Source organism: Dunckerocampus dactyliophorus, chromosome 3 (assembly GCF_027744805.1).
Source record: "Dunckerocampus dactyliophorus isolate RoL2022-P2 chromosome 3, RoL_Ddac_1.1, whole genome shotgun sequence".
NCBI lineage: Eukaryota > Metazoa > Chordata > Actinopteri > Syngnathiformes > Syngnathidae > Dunckerocampus > Dunckerocampus dactyliophorus.
In genome coordinates this window covers 16,836,982-16,863,396 of record NC_072821.1, presented here as the reverse complement: position 1 = coordinate 16,863,396, position 26,415 = coordinate 16,836,982, and the positions used below count along the sequence as shown (strand labels likewise).

At 40.6% G+C, this 26,415-nt stretch overlaps 1 protein-coding gene across 4 annotated transcripts in view; it reads right to left on the bottom strand.

The window, feature by feature from the left end:
• The window catches only part of pde8a (phosphodiesterase 8A), a 75,194-nt gene extending 49,978 nt beyond the window's left edge, over positions 1 to 25,216 (bottom strand). For 2 of the 4 annotated variants that reach the window (XM_054770050.1, XM_054770053.1), the window contains exon 1: positions 23,877 to 25,216. In XM_054770050.1, the coding sequence (XP_054626025.1) occupies positions 23,877 to 24,029 (153 nt within the window). In that variant the 5' untranslated portion in view covers positions 24,030 to 25,216. Of the gene's footprint in view, positions 1 to 1,180; positions 1,201 to 2,227; positions 2,491 to 23,876 lie in introns of those variants that run through there. The other 2 variants (XM_054770051.1, XM_054770054.1) reach the window with 2 other exon arrangements.
• Positions 25,217 to 26,415: the final 1,199 nt, after the last annotated feature.

The window sequence follows — 26,415 nt, the reverse complement described above, 5'->3', positions numbered from 1 at the left end:
TTTATGACCAGAAAAGGTCAATAACCACACTTCATATAGACATAGCTAACAAAAGACTACATAAATACAGTCATGGAAAACACGATTAAACCACCATTTTTTTCTTCAGTTTCTTGTCCATTTTAATGCCTGCTACAACTAAAGGTACATTTGTTTGGACAAATATAATAACAAAAACAGCTCATAAGAGTTAAATTTATTTTTTAATTTTAAAAGTACAATGTCATAGCTATTGACGTAAGAACTTAAGTGATATTTAAACCATGGCTAGATATCAGCCCTTAAATTAAAAATACAATTTAAGAAAAATGATATAAGAAATACAAAGAAAGACTTTGAAAGACCCACTGAATTTTCCAGGGATGCACTCAATTCAACAGTGGGTCCCGGGGACTCACTACATTGAAAATCTATCACAATCACTGCAAGAATACCAAAAAATGTATTTGGCATTGCGTGTGAGGGTAATCCTAGCAGCGTGACTTCTTATTGTATACATTTTACATGACATCAAAGTCTGACACTGCCTACAAACCAGCCTGCCATAGTGGCCAGTGTATGTGTGAGCTGTGCCTCACTGTGTCAAGGAGAGCGACTGAGGCCTAGCAGAGAAGCTGAGTGACGGGGCGGTGAGAGACTGTGCTGAGAGCGCTGGCCTATAGGGACATGGGAGAAAGCACCACATACACTCCATAACCATAGACAGGAGCACAAAAGCATGCATACTTGTTGCATGTAAGCAAACTGACAGACAGGGGGAGTAATTTTTGGTGCTTTCAAACAACTGATCATCATGCATTCAAGAGGTCAGATGCATTACTGAAAAGCATTTACATGGACCACATCTTAATTTTAGGGGTGCATTGCAAATATTAAAGTAAAACTGCACTTTTTTTAAAATTTTGCCCATCATCCACAATCCTTATGTGAGACATATGTCTCCCTTTTCTGGGCGTTGTAACAATATAAAAACAGCGTGACCGTGTAGTAACAGGTACATTCATGATAACATGTAATACTGACAGTATTATGCGTATTTTGTTCATTACCGAAGCTTTCTTTCTCGGCGCATCGATTTCACATAGTAGCACAGAAACAAACACCTGCACCTAATGTTAATTTAACAACTCAAAAATAAAAACACAACAGCACTGGCGGCATCTCGAATATGTAGCCTTACCTTTTGGTAGTGGTCTAAGGCGCTGATGTGCTGCGGGCGTGTCTATGGTGAAGCTAATCGCTAGCCGGCTAGTAGCAACTACGTGTGGTATGGCCAAGTGTCAATGCGCCAGTAACGTAGTTCGTTTGGCGTAACATTGTTAATAATAATAACAATAATAATAATAATAATAATAATAATAATAATAATAATGATAATGTCACTGTAGCTTGGTTAACATCCATGTCACATTATATGTAAATGGAAAAAAACATTTGCCTCACTCCCATTTCTTCTTTTTTCATTTTGAAGCTCTACTTAAAACCTCTTTATGATCCAAAATTGCAAAATCGAAATTTTTTGCAATTTTTCAACTGGTCTTAAAATTTTGATCAGGAGTCTATTCTGCCTGCTAAAAATGAAAAAAAGCAAAAAGTAAAAGCAAAAATTGCGGGTCGCACTTTAGACATCCCTGCTGTAAAGTGTATATGTAGCGACCGACCACCAAATTATGTGTTGCTAGCAAAACAATGAGTCAGGAGACAGATGCTCAAGCAGCCCAACACTTTCTCCAATGTTCACCTTCAAGATATTTCTGTCCTTATCCAGATTACTGTGAAATCCCCGTAAGACCTGGACAATCCTAAGCCATGCAGGGCTCGGTAGCAGCCCCTTACTAAAACCTCCTCTTCTATAGCTACCCTACCTGCCCCCAGCACCACCAGAGTCCAATTTAATGAAGAGCCTTACATTCCATTTCTCTCTCTCTTAAATACATCAAATTGAGATGTAAGCAAACACAACCTCTGAATGTTCCTCTTAAACCAACTTCATTCATGACATATACACCTCAAAGTTGCTAGTGTCCACCGCTAGTTGTAGAAGTGGGTCAACTGCACTGTGTTACATGGAAAGCTCTTGAGCAAGCGCATGTACTCGACATCCTCCTTCCTCGCATTCTAGGTAAGGTCAAAAGTCAATAAAGTAAAAGTCCAAGGTAAAGAAGCTTGGCAGGCTGAAGTGGAATGCTGCCTGGACCAGTGACACAAGACTTTACTGTAATCTTACCAGGAACCTTTCCATTGCAGGCAGCCCCTCCTCCTTCAATCCATGTCATCAAGACTGCAAGCTACACAATAGGATTGTTATTCTTCCATAACTTATGTTGCCAGAGCCATACCCAACTGTATTTATTATCTCCCTGGCGCTGCAGTCTGAGAGAGGATTAGAATCAACAGTACGCCCACTGTGGCCCCACCAGCCACACTCCATGTGCAACTTGACGTGGCTCCACCTCTACCTAACACAACTTGGTTGTTTTTGACAATATCGGAGGAGGGCTATCCACGGAAAAGCATTATATAATCACTGGATCACCCCTCCCCCTCTTATTCACCTGCTAAAACAGGAGCACTGATGTCACTGTGGCATGAGGGATCAGTGAGTGACATGAGCTACAGTGCCGGGCTTGGTCTTGGCACACAAACCACACTTGACATATACTGGATACTGGCTCCGAGACGCACACAGGCATATTGGAAAAGGAACAACCGTGCTTTCATCCACCTATGTACTGAAATGCAAAAAAGAATCTATTGGTTGTCTGGTGAAAACATCGTGGTCCTCTCCAACCATAAAATTCTCAGCGTTATCTGAGAATCTTTGACAGACCCCCTGTAAAAACTCACCAGGTTGGGAAGATCTAACTAAAGCTGTGGCTGATAAGTGTACATTAAATTAATAATTACTGCCTCAAAGGTGATGAGTATTGTTTTCACCCTTTTTGATTGGTTTGTCTGTTCCTAAAGTGGAGTCCAGTCTGGAGCCCTCCACAGTCTGCCACACACACCCTATCAATTCCCTACTTCACAGAACCTTTTGTAGCATTTAGGTTTTGTCAAATAAATATTGGAACACCTGCCCATTACTCCTACTACTTCTACACATCTGGCACGAATTTCTTATAAGATTTTAGAGTGTGTCTGTGGGAATTTCTGTCCATTTACCCAGAAGCACAGGTGTTTGATGGGGATCTATCAAATTCTTTGACACTAAAGCGCCATAAATTTCGGACTATAAGCCGCTAATTTTTCAGATGGCTTGAACCTTTAAGCAATGATGCGGATAATTTATGTCTAAATTGACTACAGTTTCCATGATGCTTAGAGTGCAGTTTCAGGAAGTAGTGAATTGGAGGTAGGATTGCAAGGTTTATATTGTGTCTTTCTGTGTAAATATAACGTGGACACCATTTTTTTTCTTTAAATTCGGTGGGTGCAGCTTATATCCAGGTGTGGTCAATAGTGCGGAATTTACCGTTCATTTGCTGATTAGATTAAAATAGATTTAAAATACTGACCCTTTTTGACAGTTTTTTGAGGTACTGAATTTGGATTTTGTTTTTTTAACTGTATGTTATAATCATGACATTATTTTAAAAAAATCAATACATTCTTGAAACACTCAATACTCCATGTGTAATGAATTTATACAATATAAGAGTTTCACTTTGTATTGGGGCAGCACGGTGTTGTAGTTCGGGCACAATTCCGTTTTCAGTGGATAGTAAATCTATCCTGCTATACAAGAGACACATACTCTTAAGTTATATCCAAATTTCATTTCTATTGTGTTGCCCCTAACATCCTATAATAATAATTGTGAGACTTTTGTGAGATACTGTAAAAAAAAACAAACAAACAAAAAAAACACTAAGCATTATCTGCCTTATGGTTGCCAAGACATGATCATAGTCTAGTATCATATGTCTCCTAATGTGCAAATTGTACTCAATGCAAAGCCTGAATGTGATGTGAATGTGAATGTGAAGATCATGTGATTGATCAATTCCGGTTCTGATTGTACCATTCCCGTGCTGGCCATCTCAAGAAAGGAACTGCGTGAGGCATTAAAATCCTAATAAATGATTCTACAGACAGAATCACAAAATTTAATGTTCGAAGGTTACAAATCAATACACAGCCTGTGGGTAGCAAAGTGACCCTTAAGCCATAAATCACATCGGTGCTAAAATGGATTCAAACCAAAACTTTAGCAAATGTTAGGGGACAATGACAGCTTTTACAACACTGTCTTGACTGGGAGTTTCAAACAGGAAATGAACAGCAGTCTCCCACACCAAAGTCCGGTGTTTGTGTTAGACGTTCACAAGCCTAAACCCGCTTCCCAGTCCCCACACTGACTCTCTCACCACACAATGACATAATCTGAAGCCTACTTGCCTACGGTCACAATGATTACAGCTGCAAGACAGCAACTCTAACTTTGACTTATTTCACCATACTATATTTAGAATGTGAATATTTACAAAACAAAAAAAAAACACACAAAAAAAGTTGTTTTGTCTCATTTAAGGTCAAATTAGGGTTTGAACTGAAACATTGCTCAAACCCAAAAATATGTCCTTGAAACTACATTTTGCAAGAACAGGGAATACCATCTCTGCTCTGCTAGTACCAGACTATGTGCATACGGTGTATCTTCAGGACACACACCAGAAAGCTTTGCGTCATAGCTATGTCCATTCAAACAAGGAAGGAGATACACGCTCTGTTGGCTTAATTCAGGCCTGAGCAGGTAAATGAGTGTCTTTACTACAGCCAATAAGCTGCAGGCCTGTTCACTTCAATCCAGTGAGGCTCTTTGCTGCTTAGCACCTCTTAAGTGAAGAAAGGCTGTAAAATGAAGCAGTCCACAGGAGCTTTTCTATAACAAATTTGCTTCAGATCACCTGCCAATTTTCCCAATTAAGTAGATTCATGACTCTACTTTGAAAATCTTGCCAAGGGAAATGTCGTCCAACACAGTGTGTGTTTTCGGGCTACATGAACAGTTGTATGAAAGTATTCAGTGGTGACCTCAAAAGCTGTGGCTCTAACAGTATTTGAGATTTGAACATGAAACAAAAAGTTTGTGACAAAAGGCAGCCTTGGCGCAGGCCAACGTTCATCGGAAAAAGGCTCGACTTACCGCTGGCAATGCGAACCAGGCTCCTGCTCCGGTTGTACAAGGACCGAATGGCACGTAGTAGCGCGCCACCAATCCCGTACTCCCGGAGCACCCCCTCAGGACACCGCAAGGGACACAGTCGAATGCCTTTTCCAAGTCCACAAAGCACATGTAGACGATTCAGGACAGAATTTCTAGGTGCAGCCAAGGCTTCGAGGGAGTCCGGCTCGGGGGCCTTTTGATATTGTCTGTGCTATTTGCAGACGATGTGGTCCTGATGGGATGAGACTCCGCACCTCCAAATCCGAGGCCATGGTTCTCCAGTCAGAAAAAGGTGGATTGCTCCCTCCAGGTTGGGAATGAAGTCCTGCCCCGGGTGGAGGAGTTAAAGTATCTCAAGGTCTTGTTCACGAGTGAGGGAAGGTTGGAGCGGATCGATAGGCGGCTCGGGCATCTAGTCCAGATGCCTCCCCGACACCTCCCTGCTGAGGTGTTCCGGGCATGCCCAGCCGGGAGAAGGCCCCGGGGCAGACAAAAGACACGCTGACGCGATTATGTCTCACAGCTGGCCTGGGAACGCCTTGGTGTCCTCCTCGTGGAGCTCGAGGAGGTGGCCGGGGACCAGGAAGTCTGGGCTTCCCTGCTGAGACTGCTGCCCCGCGAACCGGACCCAGATAAGCGGAGGAAAATGGATGGATGGATGGGCAGTTAGTCTATAGATGGTAATGTGACCAATACGACATGCAATTTATGTTGGCAGCCCAGTAATACAGCCAAAAGTTGGGAAGGGCCATCCTCCTTCCTGTCTTGATCTTGCTAGAATTCTTTTTGTAGGCTTGACTGTTTAATATTCAAAATATAAAATGATATGATTGAATCTAATTTCTTGAACAAAAATAGGTAGGCTTTGAAAAAGGTACAAATATTTTCAAAGCACTGTCATTTTGATCAAATTAACCTTAGCCATCAGCGGGATGGGCAGTAAGGACCGGTTATCCAAGTTCTTTTTTGTTCTACTAAATAGCTGTCCAGAGTTCTGCTCTGAGAGTGCTTTGTATTATTTAGTCACAGTTATTCCCATTTAGAAGAAACTGTTTGCTGATGTAAGGGTATCAACTCACTTTTGTGGAGGTTTACCTTATAGCTTGAAAAATTGCCGAATCGTTGTAGTAAACTGAGCACTGATGGAATTGAATACGAATTATTAGTGCCTTCTAGATTATTGAAGTGGAAACATCCAGTGTGGTATTAATTTGTAAGAATAGAGAAATTTCATCAAAAAAAAAAATCTTCATCTAATAATAAAAGTGAGTTAAACCTTCAGTTACTTCTAGACGCCCTCGCTCCAGGTAAGTCTAACTTCAGAACTAGCGGCGCATGGTCTGATATCAATGTAGTTTTGTACTTACATGACCAAACGCAAGGTGTCAATTTATTGTCAGTGAAGAAGTAATCACTTCTACAGTATGTGTGATGTACATGTGAGAAGAATGAATGATCCCTATTACTTGGGTGCAGGAAGCGCCATATGTCAGAAAGTTCTAAAAGACAGGTTTTGAGGTAGGAAGCTGACTCGGATGCAACGCCGCCAGGCCTGGTCACTGACCTATCCAGTATTGGGTCAAGATATAAGTTGAAATCCCCTCACATAATGAGAAAGTGGGAGTTTAAATCGGGGAGCAATTTAATAAATCGTGCAAAAAAATTGAGTGTCATCACGGTTAGGAGCATATACACTGGCTAATATAACTTTGAGGTTGTATAGTAGGCTCTTAACTATAATGCATTGGCCATTAGGGTCTGTTATTACACCAGAAGAAATTAAAAGATACATTTTTATCAGTGTGGCTGCGCCCCTTGCTTTAGCCTGGAAGGTAGAATCGAAAAGCTGCCCCACCCACCCACATTTCATACGGGAATGATCTGACCTTCGAAGGGGAGTCTCTTGGATGTTGGAGGAAGGCGACCGCTGCTTTCATATGTTTTAGATGCGCCATTGCCTTCTTCCAAAAAGTAAATAGTACATATTAAAATATAACAACAGAAAATCTTAAGTTACATATAATCAGATGGTGCAAGTGTAAAAATACAAAATCCTAAAATTGCACAAATAGTGCAAGTGTAAAAAATCTTAAATTGCACATAACCAAATGCTGCAAGTATACAAATAAACAACCTTACATTGCGCATAATAAAATGACACAAATAGAAAAATAGAGAGCCTCGAATTGAACTAGAATACTGTATGTACGAAAACCCTGCATTGCTTGTAAGCAAATACGAAATACTGCATTAAAATTACAAGGCCCCCAGGTTGGTGGAAATTTAAATGGTAGAATGACTTGACATACAAAAGGCATACACGCCTTTTTGCATTGCTAACTTTGGAAGCAAAAAGAGCTGTACAGAAATAAAAACATATTCAAGACAAACAATGCTATAAAAATAAACTGTGCAATACACAATCTAGCCTTGTAGCATATGCATGTTATTATTGCACCCAACCTATGCACCTACCATACAGAAAATTGTCCAAACCTAGTAAATAGCAGAACAAATCTGGTCTTTAAGCAGAAACGTTGAGCATTTGAATGTACTTATTTGCGAGTGGCGCCGGGCTGGATGATATGAAGCCGTGCTGGAAATAGAAGTGAATTTTTCATACAGCGTCATCGCCACAACGCCATACAGTTTCTGCTGATTCACCACCTCGGAGGTACAGTCCTTGTATATGAATGTGTGCCCCTGGTAACATAGCGAGCCTCTCTTCTGCTCCTCCCGAACTAATAGCTCCAATAAGCTTCCGCCCGATCTCGTGGCAGAAGCCGATATTATCCGATCTTCAAAATGCAGCGGATAGGCAGCCGGGACATCCCTACTGGAGGCATTCAAAAATGTCAAAAGCACCTCAGTGACAGCATTCGGTTAACAAGGCTTTTGTTTAACCAGCGTGTTGTACATATGGCTCTCCTCATATCAAGACCAGAAACACACCAGTACTGGCAAGGTGACACAATGCACACCAGATGACTCTGCAATGAACTACTCCTTTGAACCGACACACATGGTGTGTTCTGTACATGGTGTACTTTTCAAAACCACTCCAAGACCTCGAGCCGTCTTAGTACACAGCCCATTACATCATTGCTCTATTTGCTGCATCCAGTCATATGAAAAAAATGTGCATTTTGGTGTAACAGTAAGTAACTGGGGTGCTCCCAAATGATCAAATTTACAGTGACAGAAAGACTGCCAAATGTTATGGAGCAAAACACAAAAGGATACCATGATTTTGTGAGACTGTAATTAGAAACCAAGTGCTGAACATGTATGCATATTAACTTTGTCACAGGGTGCAGCTTTAATGCCTGATTTGCAATTTTCACACACAAAATTATGATGTTTGAGTCCCATCCATCCATCTTCTATACCGCCTATTCTCACTAGGGTCTGGAGCCTATCCCAGCCGACTTCGGGTGACATACACCCACCATACGGCCTGTCGTAACTTCCCCTAAGCTCACTTGTAAACAAACATGGCGTTGATCGTGTGGGTGGGACATCTCACTGTTTCAGAGGAAGACTTTTCGCCAAATGCTCTGCAACATTCCATGATGAGGGAAGAAAACATCGAGCTTCAACACGTCAAACTATAGCCGCCTGAAATGCCAGCATCGCTACGACGCCTGGGACCAGGGGCTTCTTCCTTTTGCCACATTGGAATGGAACCAAAAAAAAAAAGTCTCCTTTAAACAGAACTTCTCAGTAAACACATGAAGGGCTTTATTGTGTAACATTGCCTAATCTTATAAAACTATCACATGATGACCTTAGGACACAAATGTCAAGTGGTATCATAATGAACATCGAATGTAGGGGTGTGACGAAATATTGATACATCGAATTATTGCATTATTTAAACCTACGATGAACTATTGAAACATTCTCGCCGCGCATCAGTTTTTTCATTATTATTAAAATACAGCCGCTATAAACGTCTTCCACCGATCTACCTCAGTGAATCACCATTTTACTTGTCATTCGAGGTGGGAATCTCTGGCCACCTCATGATTGGATGCGATTACGATTCAGGGGCCTGCGATGCGATGATAAAATGATTATCGATGCATTTTTTTTGTGATCGATAGTTTGTGGATTTTTGCATGCATAATATTTTTCCATATGTAATTTATTTTTATTCACTGTGTACTACTAAAACAAAGCACACTTGTAATGATCCACAATTAAAATAAAATGAATAAACATTAATTTACTTCCATTATCTTTTAATAATTGGAGGGTTACATCTACCAACATATTTCCCATTGCACAGAACCAGCAGGAAAAGTAAAGTGCACCAGCATGTATAAAATAAACAAAATAACTAACAAACTTCAGCATATTCTGAGTAACCAACATAAAAAAATCTGCCATTATTCACAAATGCATTAATTCAAACTAAAATCCTGATCATAGAATCTCTGACAAAATAATATTTTGGCTGTATAGCAAAGTCAAAAACAGCTTTCATACAAAATATAGATTTCTGTACCAGCAGCTCTCATACAAGAATAATGCTTGCAGATGTCAGTTTATTATGAATAACAACAACAACAACAACAAAAAACAGGCTGCCCTTATTCACTTCATTTGCAGTGTCAGTGAAAAAACTTGGATGGAACGTTGCATTTGGGTTCCAAAGTGTGCAACAAAGCACGAAAGCCCTGCTTCTCAACAACCAAATACGGCCACAAATCCTTTGCAATAAAAGTGTTTCAAGCGGTATCACTTTTCCGAGTTGGGGGGAAAATTAGTTATCACCTGCTCATTGGTTCTCTGGTTGGCAGCAACTCCAGCTGGCTGTTTTTCCTCCTGGTTTGGGTGGAAACGTGCTTTGTGCTTTCTCAGATTTGTTGTGTTCCCAAAATATTTTAAGCTTGTATGACAAAGCTTGCATATTGTCTAGCTCTTGTCCAGCTCATTTTAACCAAAGTGCTTTCAGACGCTCGCTTTAAATCCAGCAGGTTCGGGTCGGAGTTTACGCTTAGCCATTCTGGTAGCGTCTTGCACTTAGGTGCACCACCATAAACTGTCCGGGTGGCACTTCCGCTTTCCGTCTTTTTGTTCCGTCAGCATCGATTATTGACTTTTATGAATCGATTAATAATCGTCAAAGTTCGCATCGTGATGAATCTAAGAATCGATTATTTCCCACACCCCCTGTCCCACTTGTCATCCAGGTGGAGCTCGTCGTGAGAGTGGCAGAAAATTGGGCGGAAGTCACAGAAGAAGAAAGAAAAGAAAGCAGAAGAAGAAAAAACAAACAAATGCTGCCCAATGGCAGACTCAGGCGGTGACGTTAAAGGGAAAACTACACCAGCATAGTTGAAATCAACAGTGTGGAGTCACTTTGGCTTTTATAGCGTGGATGAGACAATGAAACAAGGGGCGCCACGACAGACATGCACAGCCACATTGTTTGTCACCACACTCGTGGAGAAAACTGTGCCTAGTAAAAGAAATGTTGTTTTTTCTATACAAATGATAAATGCTGTTATTCCATCAAGAGACGTGTGTTTAGTTTATGTTGTTTATTGTCAACTTTGTCGTGCTGCTCAACGTTATCCGGGTCATTGTCTCTTTCGTTACGTCAGTTACGTCACTATTAGTGTACTACACTACATTTTTTATTATTTATTGATTTAAATGTTTGTGTACTACGTACAGTCAGAGCTAATTTAACTGGAGTCAAATTCCTTGTTTATGTAAGCATACATGGCCAATAAAGTTGATTGTGATTCTGATTCTAAATATTTATTTTTGTTATACTACTAAATAGCTTTGATCTACTTGAGAGACATGAGATGTTATGTTTCCTGAGTGAGTTTAAAATAGTGTCACTGTCTGCCAGACATTAAAAGAAAATCCTGTTTTACAGTTGTGTTGCACTAAAACAGTCTCACTGTTTTTGCAACATTTCTGGTTTTAGTTCAAATATGCTGCAAAATATCCACCCATTTTCTATAAAGCTTGTCCTCAGAGTCACGGGTAAGCTGGAGCCTATCTCAGCTCACGGATGCAAAATATAAACTATAAAAATGTCTTTTTTTGGTTATGTTTCACCCTATAGCATGCACACAAATACGAATGGAATACAAATGGAGAGGCATACTGCATACTGCCTTTCTACTTAATGCCACAAACAAATGTACAGTATTGTGCTCGTACAGTCAGCTGTGGTGACCGTGCAGCAAGCTTTAAATACCATCAAGAATGAATTAAGGCAAAAAAAAAAAAATCTAGAAATACACAAGACGTTAAGCTTCAACACGTGACATCTTTTACGGTGATGAGGTCATCAGTCAATGGACGCTGTGCGCTATTATAACTATGCTCAACTTACTTCCTCTCACTCATGTGCCACAGGAGATCAATGACATGGCCACTAGCAGGCCACTGGACAGGAAGGGAGGACGGGGTCAAACTGCAGTTGATGATAATGTTTAAATAAAACACAATGAGCAGCTTGAGTCATACCTCAAGTAACAGTTTGACATGATAGAAATTGTTCTTACTCTGACTAAGCGCTTTAACATCTCGGACTTTACACTACATGGTTCTAAAAGAAAATCAATAAATATCACTTTACCAATCCCTACTTTCTGCGGCTCTTCAAACTTCCAAGGAATGCTGGTCTACGTCAAGGAAAGAGATGTTTACATTTTCAGGCAAAAGCAAATATTCAATACAAATAGCTGACCCATAATGCTTGAGTCAGAATTTCTGGGTTAATTGTAACGAGAACAATATTAACCCATTAAATACCGCTATCGCGTTTCACGAACAGTGAACTGTCTGGCACTATCTACAGCACTTCGCAAATCTTGTCCAATCAGTAAAATTTAACACAGGTGTACTCCAAACAGGCGCATCTCATATTATGGTTGGTGTGCATATACTGTACAAGTCAGGAAAAAACCCCACCTAATTTCAAAAAGCATTGCAGCTGCCTTACATTTAATAGACACATACATGTGCATTGATTAAAATAATGCAGACATATATTCTTACAAGAAAACAAATGGGTATACTTTAATTAAGGACAAAGGACAGAATGGCATGGGTCAGTGCAATGTGCTGGATGATAAAGGCCTACTGTATACAGTCATGGCCAAAAACATTGGCATGGCAAACATGCCAATGTTAATACCAGCGCCACCCTGTGGTGTACTTGTCAGGAAAAGAATCGCCCGAGCAACAGGGTAGGGGTACACGTTTTGACAAATTTTCATCATTTTGTGTGCCGCGATTCAGGAATAGAAGTGTTAGTTAAAATAAATACAGTCATGGCCGAAAACCAGGACTGTATAAAAACACACACTGTCACTGATCAGCACACATAATCATTGGCCATCATTTGAGTCAATAACCAATTTGTAAAGACAAATATGACAACTTCACTCATTGCACATAAGCCAAACACGATAGTTGTGTTGATAAATACAGCTGCCAATTAACAGGAGATAGATGAATTAACACTGGCAATGATATCTAGCAAGCAGCACCTCATAGCTCGAGAGCACAATGTTTGATAACCTAATGAGAGAAAGCAAAATAGAACCAATATCATCCCCCCTTGCAGCCTACAGGAACAGCACAGTGGATTAATTAATCACAATGCTAAGCTTTTGTCCTCTTCTGGAACGAATTACCCATTGGCTCTCAACATAGACTACATACACACACACTTAAAAAGGACGCACAACAGTGCGACAAGTGAAAATTTGAGATCATGAGATGCTTTCTTTAGTTAGACGTTAGATGTTTAGTTCATAAACATCTACCATCCATTACTGTAAACTTTACAACATTGCCTTCAAACACACTTTAAGGCAGTGCTTCTCAAATAGTGGGGTGGGCCCCACCAGGGTACGCGGTGAACTGTCAGGGGGGGCGTGAGAGGCACGGGGCACCTTCAGTGTTAGTGCAGACCTGCCAACATGTACAAATTTGTCGTACTCAACATGCAATTTGAGTCTTGAATACACTTGCATGCTTCACAGCTCTCCATTTTGTTGCATTGTCCTGGTTTCAGTTTCTAGTTCAGAATGCACTGTGTGTATCTGTATGTACATTCAATGCCTGTATCTGTACATTCAAATCTGTTTATTGATCAATAAACAGAAATTGGCGTCACGGTGGAGAAGTTCTATATAAATTTCACTTTTGCGTCTATGGTGCATTGAAGGACTGTCAAACAAAGTGCGAAATCTCAACGATTGACAAAAAAATGATCATCAGTGAAGCATAAAGACAAACACAAACATTGTGAGATTTTTTTTTAAGCGATACATTTATGCTGTACATTTTACCCAGATTATCACATATTTATACATTATTACAGACTTTGAGTCAATGAGATGTTTTCTGCAAAATAAACTGCCTATGTTTGGAGGGAAAAAAAAGCTAAATCACAAATGTGCAGGGATCCACTGTCCACGGTACGGGTAATTACAGCTGTGGTCAGAAGTTCACATACACGGACACATGAGACACATGGACATGAGTGGTGTAATGATTCGTTTTAATAACAAATTTGATTCGTATGACGATTTGTGGTTGCCGATACAATTCAAGAACGATATTGGTACAATTACAACGATACTATCCGAAACGATTCAGTAACTTTAAATCGCTTCAGTCACCTTTCAGGCAAAAATTCAAGCATGTTCAATCAATTCAACCATGGATATAAAACAAACAAGTAAACAGCAATTAATGGCAAATACGTTCACATTTTAATTGAATAAAGTGCAACTAACACTTCAGGTTGAATTAGCAATGAATGAATTTATTAAAATGGTTGAATTAAATCAAGTCTGTGATTAATCTGATCTACATGACTTTAACTTTAATTTGCCCACAAAACAACAGTCATCGGTCTCATCCGGGACGGCGAGGAGTTTGCATAGAGATGGGCGGTGGACCAACTGGTTGTCTGGTGTGTTCAGAAGCATCTCAGGGTTTGCCCTAGGATTTTTTGAAGCTGTGGTAGTGGGCTGCATGGGAGGGCGTACAGTTTTTTTTCCTGACAAGTAGCAATTTTTTATGACTTATTTATTTATGAACTTATAAATTTATTAATTTACTGACATTTACTTAATGTTTTTCAACAACCAGCAGAACATGTACAGAGAACGTTGCAAAACTGTTAATTTAATGGCAAAGTTGCTGAGTGAGAGTCTAAAACGTTGAGACTCCTTTTGTTACCTGACCTATTTAGGCCAATGGTACTATGTGACTCGTACAAAAGTACAACATTTTGTACTATTTGAAACAAACGTCAATTTAATTTGATGCCTGTTTTCGAGTAATACGAATACGTGACAAATGAATTGTTCAATAATATACAGTATTTAGTTCAAAATAACACAAATAACAACATAAATATTTTTGTTATAGAAATCTGTCCTGTATAAACAGTATAAATTCAGAGTTCAGGGTTATGATAGCACAGGTGTATCCAACTTGCAGCACAATTAAAACTACTTTGACAAAAAGAAAGTAGTGGTGATCTGTTTGTGTTCTATGTGACTGCCAACAAGACACACACAACAAGTGTTTTGAAGACAAGCCATAAGTATTATAATGATAACAAGAGAGCAAGATTGTTAAGTGACACTTTAAAAAGTAAGTTGTGACCATAATACATGATTGATGAACGTAATAGCCACTTTCGCCAAAGCTCAATAACGAGCTAGTTAGATGCCGCCAGCCAGGCATGTAAACAAAAACGTCATCACACACGCTGGCATATGTTGGCTTAGCATGTGATGTTGCCAACTGACTACACATTTTACGAGCTATTGTTCATTCTCCCGATAATAAGAAACAAAGAGAAAGTCAACAAAAGACGTGTCGCGTATCTGGTCAGACATTCGCAAGTGCCAGCATGACAGATGGGCGATTCTGGTGAATGCTTATCAAAATAAAGTGCAGTGGAACATTTAGGACATTTTAAATAGTTTTTAAACTAATTGTGGTCAATGTGTATGTGTATGTGTAAGCTATGTATGTATCTATATTGCATATACATCCCTTCTTATATTATACTACTTAAAATTGTTTACAAGTGAAAAAAAAAACAACCTCATTTTTAAAGGTGTGGTGGCTTTTATTTTGTAGTGGCGGGCCGCCACGATCAATTACATGTAGCGGAAACCCTGCATCTGGAGCTGAACCCGCTCAAGACTGTGGAGATGACAGTGGACTTCAGGAAAAACTCCCCTGCAGTCCCCCCCCCCCCTTGATAATAATCCTTATGAGCCTCTAATGTGGACACCTTCAGATTTCTGGGAACGACAATCTCTCGGGACCTGAAGTGGTCCTCCTACATAGACACTGTACGTAAAAAGGCCCAGCAGAGGTTGTACTTCCTATGACAACTTAGGAAGTTCAATCTGCCCCAGGAGCTGCTGATCCAGTACTACACCACAATTATTCAGTCTGTTCTGTGCACATCCATCACTGTCTGGTTCAGATCTGCAACCAAACAGGACAGAACAGACTACAAAGGACCATCAAATCTGCAGAAAAAAATAATAGGGGCCAACCTTCCCTCCATGTGACCTGTATCGGTCCAGGGCCAGGAAGCGGGCAGGGAACATTGGTGCAGACCCCTCACACCCTGAACACAATCTGTTCAAACTCCTCCCCTCGGGTAGGCGCTAGAGAGCACTGTACGCAAAAAACGTCCAAGCACAGAGACAGTTTCTTCCTCCAGGCTGTCACTCTGATCAACACCCGAAAACATCAGTGTTGACAAAAAAAAATACTTGAATGTAAATCCTGTTTTCTTTAATGCAAATACTTTTGCATTTTACGTCGTTTTGTAAAAGTGCAGATAACGTCCCGGTTTATTAATCACATACCCACTTACTTGAATTGCACTGTCATATTATTATCCCTTTGCACATCTCAGTCTTACTCTTTAATTCTGGTACTTCTTAATTACTTATTTATTTCTTAAGTCTCTGTGCGTATGTACAGTGAGAGCTAATTTTAAACGAAGTCAAACTCCTTGTCTAAGCATACTTGGCCAATAAAGCTGATGCCTCATTCACTTCTCTACCCCATTCTCTAAGTCTGAATGAAATTAGAGCAAATTTATAGCGTCAAGACAAAAGCTGTGATAAACTCACGGATCGAGTACAACCGTACGACAAAATATATAATAATTTAGGCTGTGACATTTTGTTTTAAAAGTCAACAGGGTAGCCATTTACATTTTTTTTATCATCAAAAAGTCCAGGGAAGAAAATCAAGTGTCATTTCATGTGAGCCTCACTACACACGCCACGCTACAAGTTGTATGTACACGGTAATTCCGGGGCAAAATTAACATACTTCGCACCATCACGTTTTAACATTTAAATTTACTTTTAAAATTTCATCTGCAGATAGATATTAAAGTGAATTTATATCCTACATACCTTTTATCTTGTCCTGAAGTTCCGATCCATGAATTTGAAAGGCTTAAAGTTGGAATTAACTTTCGATGTGACTCGATGTGGTCCAACACTATATAAATATAAAGTATATAAGTATAAATCCAGTATAAAGCGTGGCGATGACATCACAGGCAGACTGAAGCGTGTTAGCGTCCCAGGTGTAGGGCATCTAGAGTCACTCTTTACAGGACAAAAACTCACGAACTTGTGGTCTTTGAAGAGGACCTGTCTGCTCCATTTATTCAATGTGCCAACCACACTGTAACCACAACAGTCACCTTTACATGACGTCATCCGTGCTCCCCACTCTACAGGCATGAGTAATCAAAGGACGCCAAATCAAACTGTTATACGAGTTTGACGTCTTTATCATTAAACCTTCCCAGGAGCGGGCGGCGCCTCACTTGCCTCAGTTAAGGTCAATGGGCCTCATTCACGAAACGTTCTTACGCACAAATGTGTTCTTAAAGCCTTCTTACGAAGATTTTTGGCATTCACGAAACGTGTTCTTAACTCACAGTTCTTAGATCTAAGAACAAATTCTACGAACGCTCAGGAGGACTCTTACGCACAAGTAAAGCTTGCACTTTCAATGCGCAATCGCCCTCATGATGGATTTTGCAACCTGATCCCAAAAAATGTAGTGCAAATAAAATATCCCAACAATTATTTATCATCAAAACAACTAAAATATACTCCATGGATAAATATATATTCAAATCCCAATTCATCAAAAAAAAGGCTGGCTGGACGTGCGCTGCGCAGAGAGAATGTAAAGGGACCATGTAGATTTATTTGCTAAAAGCGACGAATATTTGATGTCCTGCTTCAGGCTTCCCTCTCTGTTCTTTCAGGTGTGCAGGATCATCAGAATAACATCGCAATGAAACGTGGTGTGCCTATTGCGCACGTAGCACCCCCAGATAACGACATGCGCCCCCAGCCACGTCTTGAGCCAGAGCACGGGGCTGCTGTATTAATTAGGCAGCGTCTAATCAAATGTAACCACAGAAAAAATAAATTGTCACACACAAACTATTTATTTTTACTTTATTTTTCCATCATGATTGTGTAAATATTTTCTAGAGTTTACGAAATGGTTTGGTTTCTGATTGATGGCCCACCTCCCGTTTCCTCCAGATCCCTCCAGTGCAGTCCAATCTTTTTTTGGACTCTATTTTAAGTCAAAACAGTTCTTTTTAACCTCTGCGGTGGTGCGTTTCTCCGTGGAAATGGCATTTAAGTTTCCTGCAATGGTGCTCCATGCCGACTCTTTTTGGATGGCCTGATGACCGGTGGATACACGTGAAAATAATGTGGTCTTGTGTTCGGTCACTCCTTGTAAAAGCACCTCTATTTCAGTAGAATTGAAGTTTTTCTTTCGTTTGTTGTCCAGCTGCTCCTCAGTCTTGCCCTTGCGCGTTGCCATCTCCACCTCCAGCTGCCTGTTGCGCACGGCACATTTTTTACCTTATTTAGGAAATAATAGGCGGTGACCTATGCAAATTAGGGCTCACATGCACGGGCATCGCAGTTGGCATTCATCAACCTAAGAACACCGGTGCGAACGATTATCCCTACTTAAGAACGTGTCGTGAATGTGGCGCAGTTTCCAACCCACGCCTTCTTAAGTACATTTCTTAAGAAGACTTTTAAGAAGATGTTCGTGAATGAGGCACAGTGTTCATGACTCCCCCATAGGAAAGACACTGAGCAAAAACAGCCTACATGGCAGAGTTCCAAGCCAAAAAACCACTGATGAACAAAAAGAACATTAAGGGTTGTCTCAATTTATCCAGAAAACATCTTGATGATCTCCAAGAGCTTGAGGAAAATACTCTGTGGTCTGACAAGACAAAAGTTGAACTTTTTGGAAAGTGTGCTTCTGGTGTAAAAATAACACTGCATTTCACAAAAAGAACATCATACCAACAGCAAAATGGTGGTGGTAGTGTAATGGTCTAGGGCTGTTTTGCTGCTTCAGGACCTGGAAGACTTGCTGTGATAAATGGAACCAAGAATTCTGCTGTCTACCAAAAAATCCTGAAGGAGAATGTCCGGCCGTCTGTTTGTGACCTCAAGCTGAAACCAACTTGGGTTCTGCAGCAGGGCAATGATCCAAAACACACCAGCAAGTCCACCTCTTAATGGCTGAAGAAAAAACAAATGAAGACTTTGGAGTGGCCTCATGAAAGTCCTGACCTGAATCCTATTGAGATGCTGTGGCATGACCTTAAAAAAGGCGGTTCATGCTGGAAAACCCTCCAATGTGGCTGAATTACAATTCTGCAAAGTTGATTGGGACAAAATTCCACCACAGTGCTCTAAGAGACTCATTGCAAGACATTGCAAATGCTTGATTGCAGCAGTTGTTTCTGCTAAGGGTGGCCTAGGTTTAGGGGGCAATCACTTTTCACACAGAGCTTTTCACACACTTTTCTCCCTTAATAATAAAAACTTTCATTTAAAAACTGCATTTTGTGTTCAGTTGTTGTCATTCAATTATATTTAATCGTTTTTAATGATCTGAAACATTTAAGTGTGACAAACATGACAAAAAATAAGAGATCAGGAAGGGGGCAAACACTTTTTCACACTACCGTATTATTAAGAGCCCAAAATGAATATGACATTCATGCCCATGATGAGTATATCTATCCATTTTCTATGCCTAACAAGGATAAGCAGGGGGATGACTTCGGGCGAGAGGTGGGGTACACCCTGGACTGGTCGCCAGGACACATATAGACAAACAATCATTTACGCTCACATTCATACTTTCATACCCTTCATGCAATTTATAGTCGCCAATTAACCTAACATGCATGCTTTTGTACTGTAATGTGGGAGGAAACTGGAGTATCCTGAGAAAACCCACGCACGCAAGGGGAAAACAAGCAAACTCCACACAGAGATGCCCAAGCAGAGATTTGAACCCAGGTCTTCCCGATCTCCTGCCTGTGTGGCCAACATTCTAACCAATCGGCCAATCATAACTGCATATCACTAATATACAGTTTAGGGCCATATCTGATTGTTTCAAAGTGAGATTACCGTCTCATCACAAGCAAAGTATGCCAGACTTAGTTTGGAAATACACTTCACCAGTCAAACTGGCTTACGGGAGAAAAAAAAAACAAAACTACACTTTGATCAAAACGTAGTAAAGGATGTGCATGTGAACACACCCAATGCTCCATACTCCTTATTTTTTTAAAGCATTCATGAGTGTCGTGTCCTTCCTAAAAATGGGATGATTTATTACGGGAAAGTCCAAGCTATGAGTGAGTGACTGCACCACATATGTTAGGACTAGCACATTCAGAAGGTAAGCAATAGCCTTCCTCTTCACTTACCTATCGTCATTTATTGCCTCACTGCGTTAATACTGAAGAGTGAGAGTTCTGAACAGATTGCGGTTTTCTTGTTGATAGGGGCTATCCCCATCTCCTCTACTTAATTTCCTTGAGAGTGGGCAACCAAAATGGAAAAGTCAAGGCCAGACAAATGGCGGTGTGTTTGGCCGAGACCTGTGACTGTCTGTTTGGCCCTAAAAATGCCCACTATCACAGGGCCTTGTACTTGAGCCTTATCATCCCCAGAGCAGCCCAGATGGTAACGTACCCTTGACAAAGACTCATGACACACTCCCAAAGCTCTATTGCATGTTTCTCACACTGCAGAAGCCTGCACCCTCTCTTCTGAACGTTCACTCTCCAACGATTGAGCACAGTTTTAAAGTTTGTTTGACTCTGCTTTTACAAGAGGCTAAACTTCACTGTGGTTATGACCAGCTGTGTGTGGTTGGAGATGATAATTATTATCCTTACAGGGATGAATGTGTGTGCAATCTTCAGAACCACAATGACACAAGGCAGCGCATACATGCTCCATGGGATAGGAAAAAGCAACATTCAGAATATTGCACTAAGGCAACTGATTATTTTACAGTTTACAATATTTCCTGAAATGTGTTTTTATGGTCAGGAAGTCACCATTTCCATGTGAAATGTACACAACTGTGCCTAATTCACAGGCTACCGTTATATAACTTATGTTTTCTTAGAGTTTTCTTAGAATACAAAAATGTAAAACTTCTTCTGGAGGCTAAAGTGCATGTATTTAGTTGGACTTCCACTTTATTGTGTCACTTTTCCACTTGACAATAAAATCTATTGAACACATCAGTCTAAATCAGTGGTCCCCAACCCCCGGGCCGCAGCCCGGTACCGGGCCGCACAGAAAGAAAAAATAACTTACATTATTCCGTTTTTGACGATTTATTTTGAAAAGTGGCCGGATTCTCTGTTACATCCGTTTACTTGACGCATGTTTGTGCGTGTGCTAACTTTCTCTTGCCGCACAGATAGACTACTACTGTATTTTTACCATTTTTCTTTCACCTCATATTTGGTCTCAAATGCTGATACTATGTGGGAATGCATAAAGGTAAGTTTTGATGACTTATTGAATGCTAATGTGCACATTTGTCTCAAGTTAATTCATGCTAGCGCACTGCCTTTTACCACACACGTCAAACAGCGATGTAATAATCTCTCTGGAAAAACTTGGCTGGAACTTGAACTGGTGGATGGTGGGTCGCCATTCATTTTGTGCTTTTAATTTGATGTTATTCATGTCTTAGTTTTACACAATACATAATAAAGAAGATAAATTAGATCGCTATAATGTACCCGGTCCGCGGGAGATTTGTGGGAACACAAGCCGGTCTGTGGGTCAAAAAAGGTTGGGGACCACTGGTCTAAATGAGACGCATAAACAACAACAATGGAATTGGATGACTGTCACCTTTTTATCAGAGAGGCGACTGAGGGCAGCAAAAAAACGGACTGCTACAACAAAGTGGAGACTATGAAGCTTACAGTATAATGTTTAATAATAATAATATGCAGTTGTCACTGCAAGTTGCTGCAATGACAACGTGATGATTATCCACATGACCAATGAGTGACCGGGAATAGTACCTGCTTTTGCCGATGGAAACGTTCAATAGCAAATAGAGCCATGCGAAAAAGAGTAGGTATTGTGCTGTAGTGGCACTGCTCTTCAGCCTTCCTCACACCTAGGATCATGACAAGATGGTTTTATTGGGTGACCATTTGTCCAACCAAATACTCGTTTTGCGAGTGCAGCAGCTTGAGAAAAATTAAGAAAAGTATATTCCAAACATGCTAAGCTAAGGTCCGTTAAGTTTAAAGGCTAAATTAACTGGTTTCACATGGAAAGAGCATAAAGGTAAAGAAAACATGAGAAAAGGGGGAGCTCACTGTGCCACACTTTGAAAACCCCCTGCAGTAGGGTATTTTATTGATCATCAAACAGACATATTTTTTGAAAGTTTTTTTTTATTTATTTCACTTTTTTTAATTTCAGATGTTTTTTGTGTATAAATAAATGTAGGTTGTGTTTTTGTTTTTGATTAATTTATATGCATATTCCAATGTTATGGCAATATATGATATATTTTTCTAAGTTTGGGTCACAGGGAGGAAACAAGTTGGGAAACCCTTCACTGTACAATGGAAATGAATGTCAATGAAGGTACCTGTCCTAAAATTTACCGTTTTCCATGTCAAAAATTATAGCTGTGAAAAGGGTGAAACAAGTTAGTTGTTGCCCTAGACTTCAGCACAGTATTGTAAGACTGGAACAGCTGAAAGTTGCTCAATTTGGAATCATCTGAGACAGATTAACGCACCAAATATCCACATATAAAAGCTGGAGTTGGAGAATGTTTGGCACTAACCTCTAAAATGTGGTTGATAATTAAGACTTTGCCAATTCATTTCCTGTCCAGCAACTACTTGATCAATCAACTAATTGCTTCAGCTTTACTTGCTACTGACACCTACTGGGATGTAGTGCAGCTAAAAAAAAACTTTTCCAAAATGAAAATTGTTTATGAATGTTTAAAAGGGGCTTTTAAAGTGTGGCAGGCACACAATCCCCAACACAATCAATAATGATTATTGATCTATTCTCTTAGTGGCAGAAACACAGAAAAGTGGAAGCAGCATGTGACCTCATTTCATGTCAATCTGATGCTTTGAAATAATGCAACACAGAAAATGTACATTTCTACGCATTAAGCAGCAACTGAACTCAGCTTATTGACGCAATGATGTACAGAGGATGCCAAAGATGACACTTTATGGATTCAGGATTAACCATTTCCCAACTGAAGCAGATTTGTGTACCATTAGTCTAACTCAATCAAGGGACTAATTCAATCAAAGGCACAGTGGGCGTCCTGACGTGGGGGCATCTGTCACACTGCCTTCTCACTGCATCCCGCATTGACATTTAGCCACAAAATTCAGTTTGACAGAAGCCCTCAAATAGCCTGCGGTCTGTTAGACATGAAAACATAGACACACAAACAGTTTGCAAGATCATTTTGGCCCTAAATTAGATGTATATGCAAGCATTACAGCCAGCATTATCTTAACAACTCGCATGCATTGATTCACTTCCTCCATCATTCTCATTTGTGCTTGCTGTACAGCAAAGACACCAACGTGCATGTGTTAGCTCTTACACAACATGCAAATGAGAATGAAATTGATCATCCCCTTGATGGGAAGCGCATCTCTTTTAGTGGCGTCCAAGCAGCACATCTCATTATGCCACTCTTAGTGTAATTATTCGTGGTCCAATAGATAAATGGGACTGGTAGATTTTGTGATGATGCAACATGCTCAGAGCACACTTTCAGCTAGTGCGGTACTCAATCCTCTCTCGGACCTACTTAACTCCATTTTTCATCAAAATATATATACACACATATATATACACAGCTAAAAACAAGTACACAAAAGTGAAAGGCCTTAGTGAGACCCAGCAAGGAAGTATTTGAATGAAAAGCCGTGCGAAGGTGAAGCAGAGGCCAAATATGTCCACTTAAAAAAGGTTGACACATTATGTGTTGCATGTCTACATGTGACCTTTAAATATTAGTAAAAATGTGCTTTTTCTTTGCCATACAGTGAACAAGCGTAACTGGAATTGGAAGACTGGGACCTTTCGACCGTCCACCTAGTGTGTGTGTGTGTGTGTGAGACCTACAGATCCTCTCAAAAAAAAAGCAGCAAATACAAGTTATATATATTTACATATACCTTGGAGATACAGTGCTGTCAAAGGACAGCACTCTGTTTTATCATAGGGAGCCTTGTGTGTATAGCTTGTTGCATGCATTTGAGTGTGGGTTCCCTCACCTTGCAGCTCGGGGGTTTGAGGGGTAGTTCCGAGACAGGATTTCCTTGATGATGAGTGGTGTTAGTCTGCTGGGGCGAGTGGGAATCCTCGGACTCTTTTCCACTGTGGTAGACCACCCTATCAGAGATATGAATACTTGAAGCACAGCCCATGCTTCAACCCACTTCTGCCTTCTTTTCTCCTTTTTGCGCAAGTGCTTTACTGTGAGGGCTACCGGAGTGACATTCGCTCACTTTTTTGTTAATAATGCAAAGGGTCCATTCTCTAGGCTTAAATACATATATGTCATCTGGGCCACAACAAAGCCACTTTTGCAACTGCTCTAAAAAGAGGCATGAATAATATATTTTCTATCCCCCCAGCAGACTGGGAAGCTGATTTCCTCCCTCTTGTTTTTCACATGAACTTAATTGGAGATCTTTAATCAAAGCAGCAGTCCTCCTTTGGGGGAAAAAGTTGGGCTATTGTTCAGCTGGACTGTTCTGAGCCCCCAAGGCTCCTCTTCTCGTCTTCCTCGTACCACATCACCATTTTTTCATGTTTTTTTGTGCTCAACTTCAGTCATCAAGTAGGCCTGAACATACACACGCACACGCACACGCACACACACACAGTGCAGCCTCATGCAACAGTTTTATCCATTTCTGCTGTGCAATCTTGCAATGGTCGTCGTCCTTCTCCAGCCTGGAGCCATCCAAAAATGTGATTATTAATGAAAAAAAAAATTTGTGCTTCTTTAAACAATCTGGTGGCCCACTTCAGCTGAGGACGGCCAGTGTACGCGTTCTCAGCACACTTTGCTCCAACACTGAGGCGACCATTATTATCATCCTCATCAACAGGCTGCAATAATCACACTGTACGGCATTCATGTGGACACTCGTGTCAAAGCATTCCCAGTGCAACAGAATGCAACTCCCCATGTATCAGCTCCGCAATTGACCAGTGGAGGACGCGGAGGGGCCAGCCGGCGTTCAGGCATCCGATACCAGCTTCAGGATGAGCCCAACCCGGGTGCAGTGTCTCCAGGCTCCTCGCTGTTGTCTCATTCCGGTGGTCGGAGAAAAAGGTGGATGTGGACGCTGTCAAATTATACAAATGTGAAGGTAAAATGCCAAAAAAAGATGAAAAAAGGCAGTCGATGTAGACAAGTTTCGTATTTCGGTGCAGGATGATTAAAGGTGGCGAGGGCGCGAGGACGAGCTAGAATGAAGCCGCCAAATCGAGCTCGTTTTTAGGCTTGTCTTTTCTCTGCCTTGCTTGGCGTTTGCCCTTCCATTTCTTCGCCGCTGCTTGACAGCGGCACATCCAATAAAAGCACCCGCAAGGATTGACCTACAGCCTTTACTGACGTTAATGCAAATGAGCTGAGCGCAGCTAATGGGCGCCTCGCTCCCGCCGCCTGTGGGTGGTCCTCCACGCTGAGTGGGAACTTTGAAAACACTAGCAACGCTGGCAGCGCTTTTTCGCCCAGACACACGCCTGAAAAACGGCTACGAACCCCCTTTTTTCCCTACACTTTTACTATGGAGCTGCAGCCTGACCCTGTGTAAAACGGTAGGCTTTTTCTGTCATAAAATCTCACACATATTAGAACGTTGAGTTATGTAAACTGGAGGTTGCAATTCCCTGTGAAAACTAGCGATGTTAGGCTATGCTATGCGAAAATTTGTATAATTTTTAATCAAAATATCATAATGTTCACATGGCAAAGAAAGAAACTACCATGTAAGTGATTGGTGCCTATATTTAGACGTGAGGAAACGAGCAAAAATGCTAACATGCTAACTGTTAGCATGCTAGCGCCTACCAAGATAGCACTTTGTACCGAAAGTGCCAAGGCTGTACTTTAATGTCCCTACATCATGCCATGTCTGTATTAGCCTTTAGTCGTGAGTAAATAAGCTAAAATGATAACATGATAACAGTTTGCATGCTAGCATCAAAAGTGCCAAGGCTGTCCTATAGTGTTCCTATATCGTGACATGTACATCTATGCCTTTAAGACTGAGTAAAATAACCTAAATGCTAACATGCTAACAGTTAGCAATGGGCGCCTGCATTACAGGCATGCCCATAATTATTGGACTCCAAAGTAACTGTGTACACCAACAGTGTTCCAAGCCAGGGGCCATTTCAAATAAAAATAATTCATTATTAATAGGATATATTATTAGATATTACATTAAGTTGCTTTGTCACCTATGACACAAAGATGTTGATGTTTTGTTCAGATAGCGTAGCATATATTGACCTAGCATCTTTAATGCACAAAATGTATCACATCCTTCAATTTTTCTGTATACAGCCCTCGGTGGAAGAAGTTGGAACACCCCTTGTGTACACTTTTGCTGAGAACAAGTATGTTGAAAATATACAAAAGCAGTACATTGAGGATGTGACATCTCCTTGAACTCCTAAAAAGTCATAATGCACTCATGAGAGTTTGAGGCGGTGCCTTCAAATGTATACAGCTTTTGTAGCCATAACATTTGACCAGCTTATGAGCACACCTGTACTTATTTGGCACTGAAATGA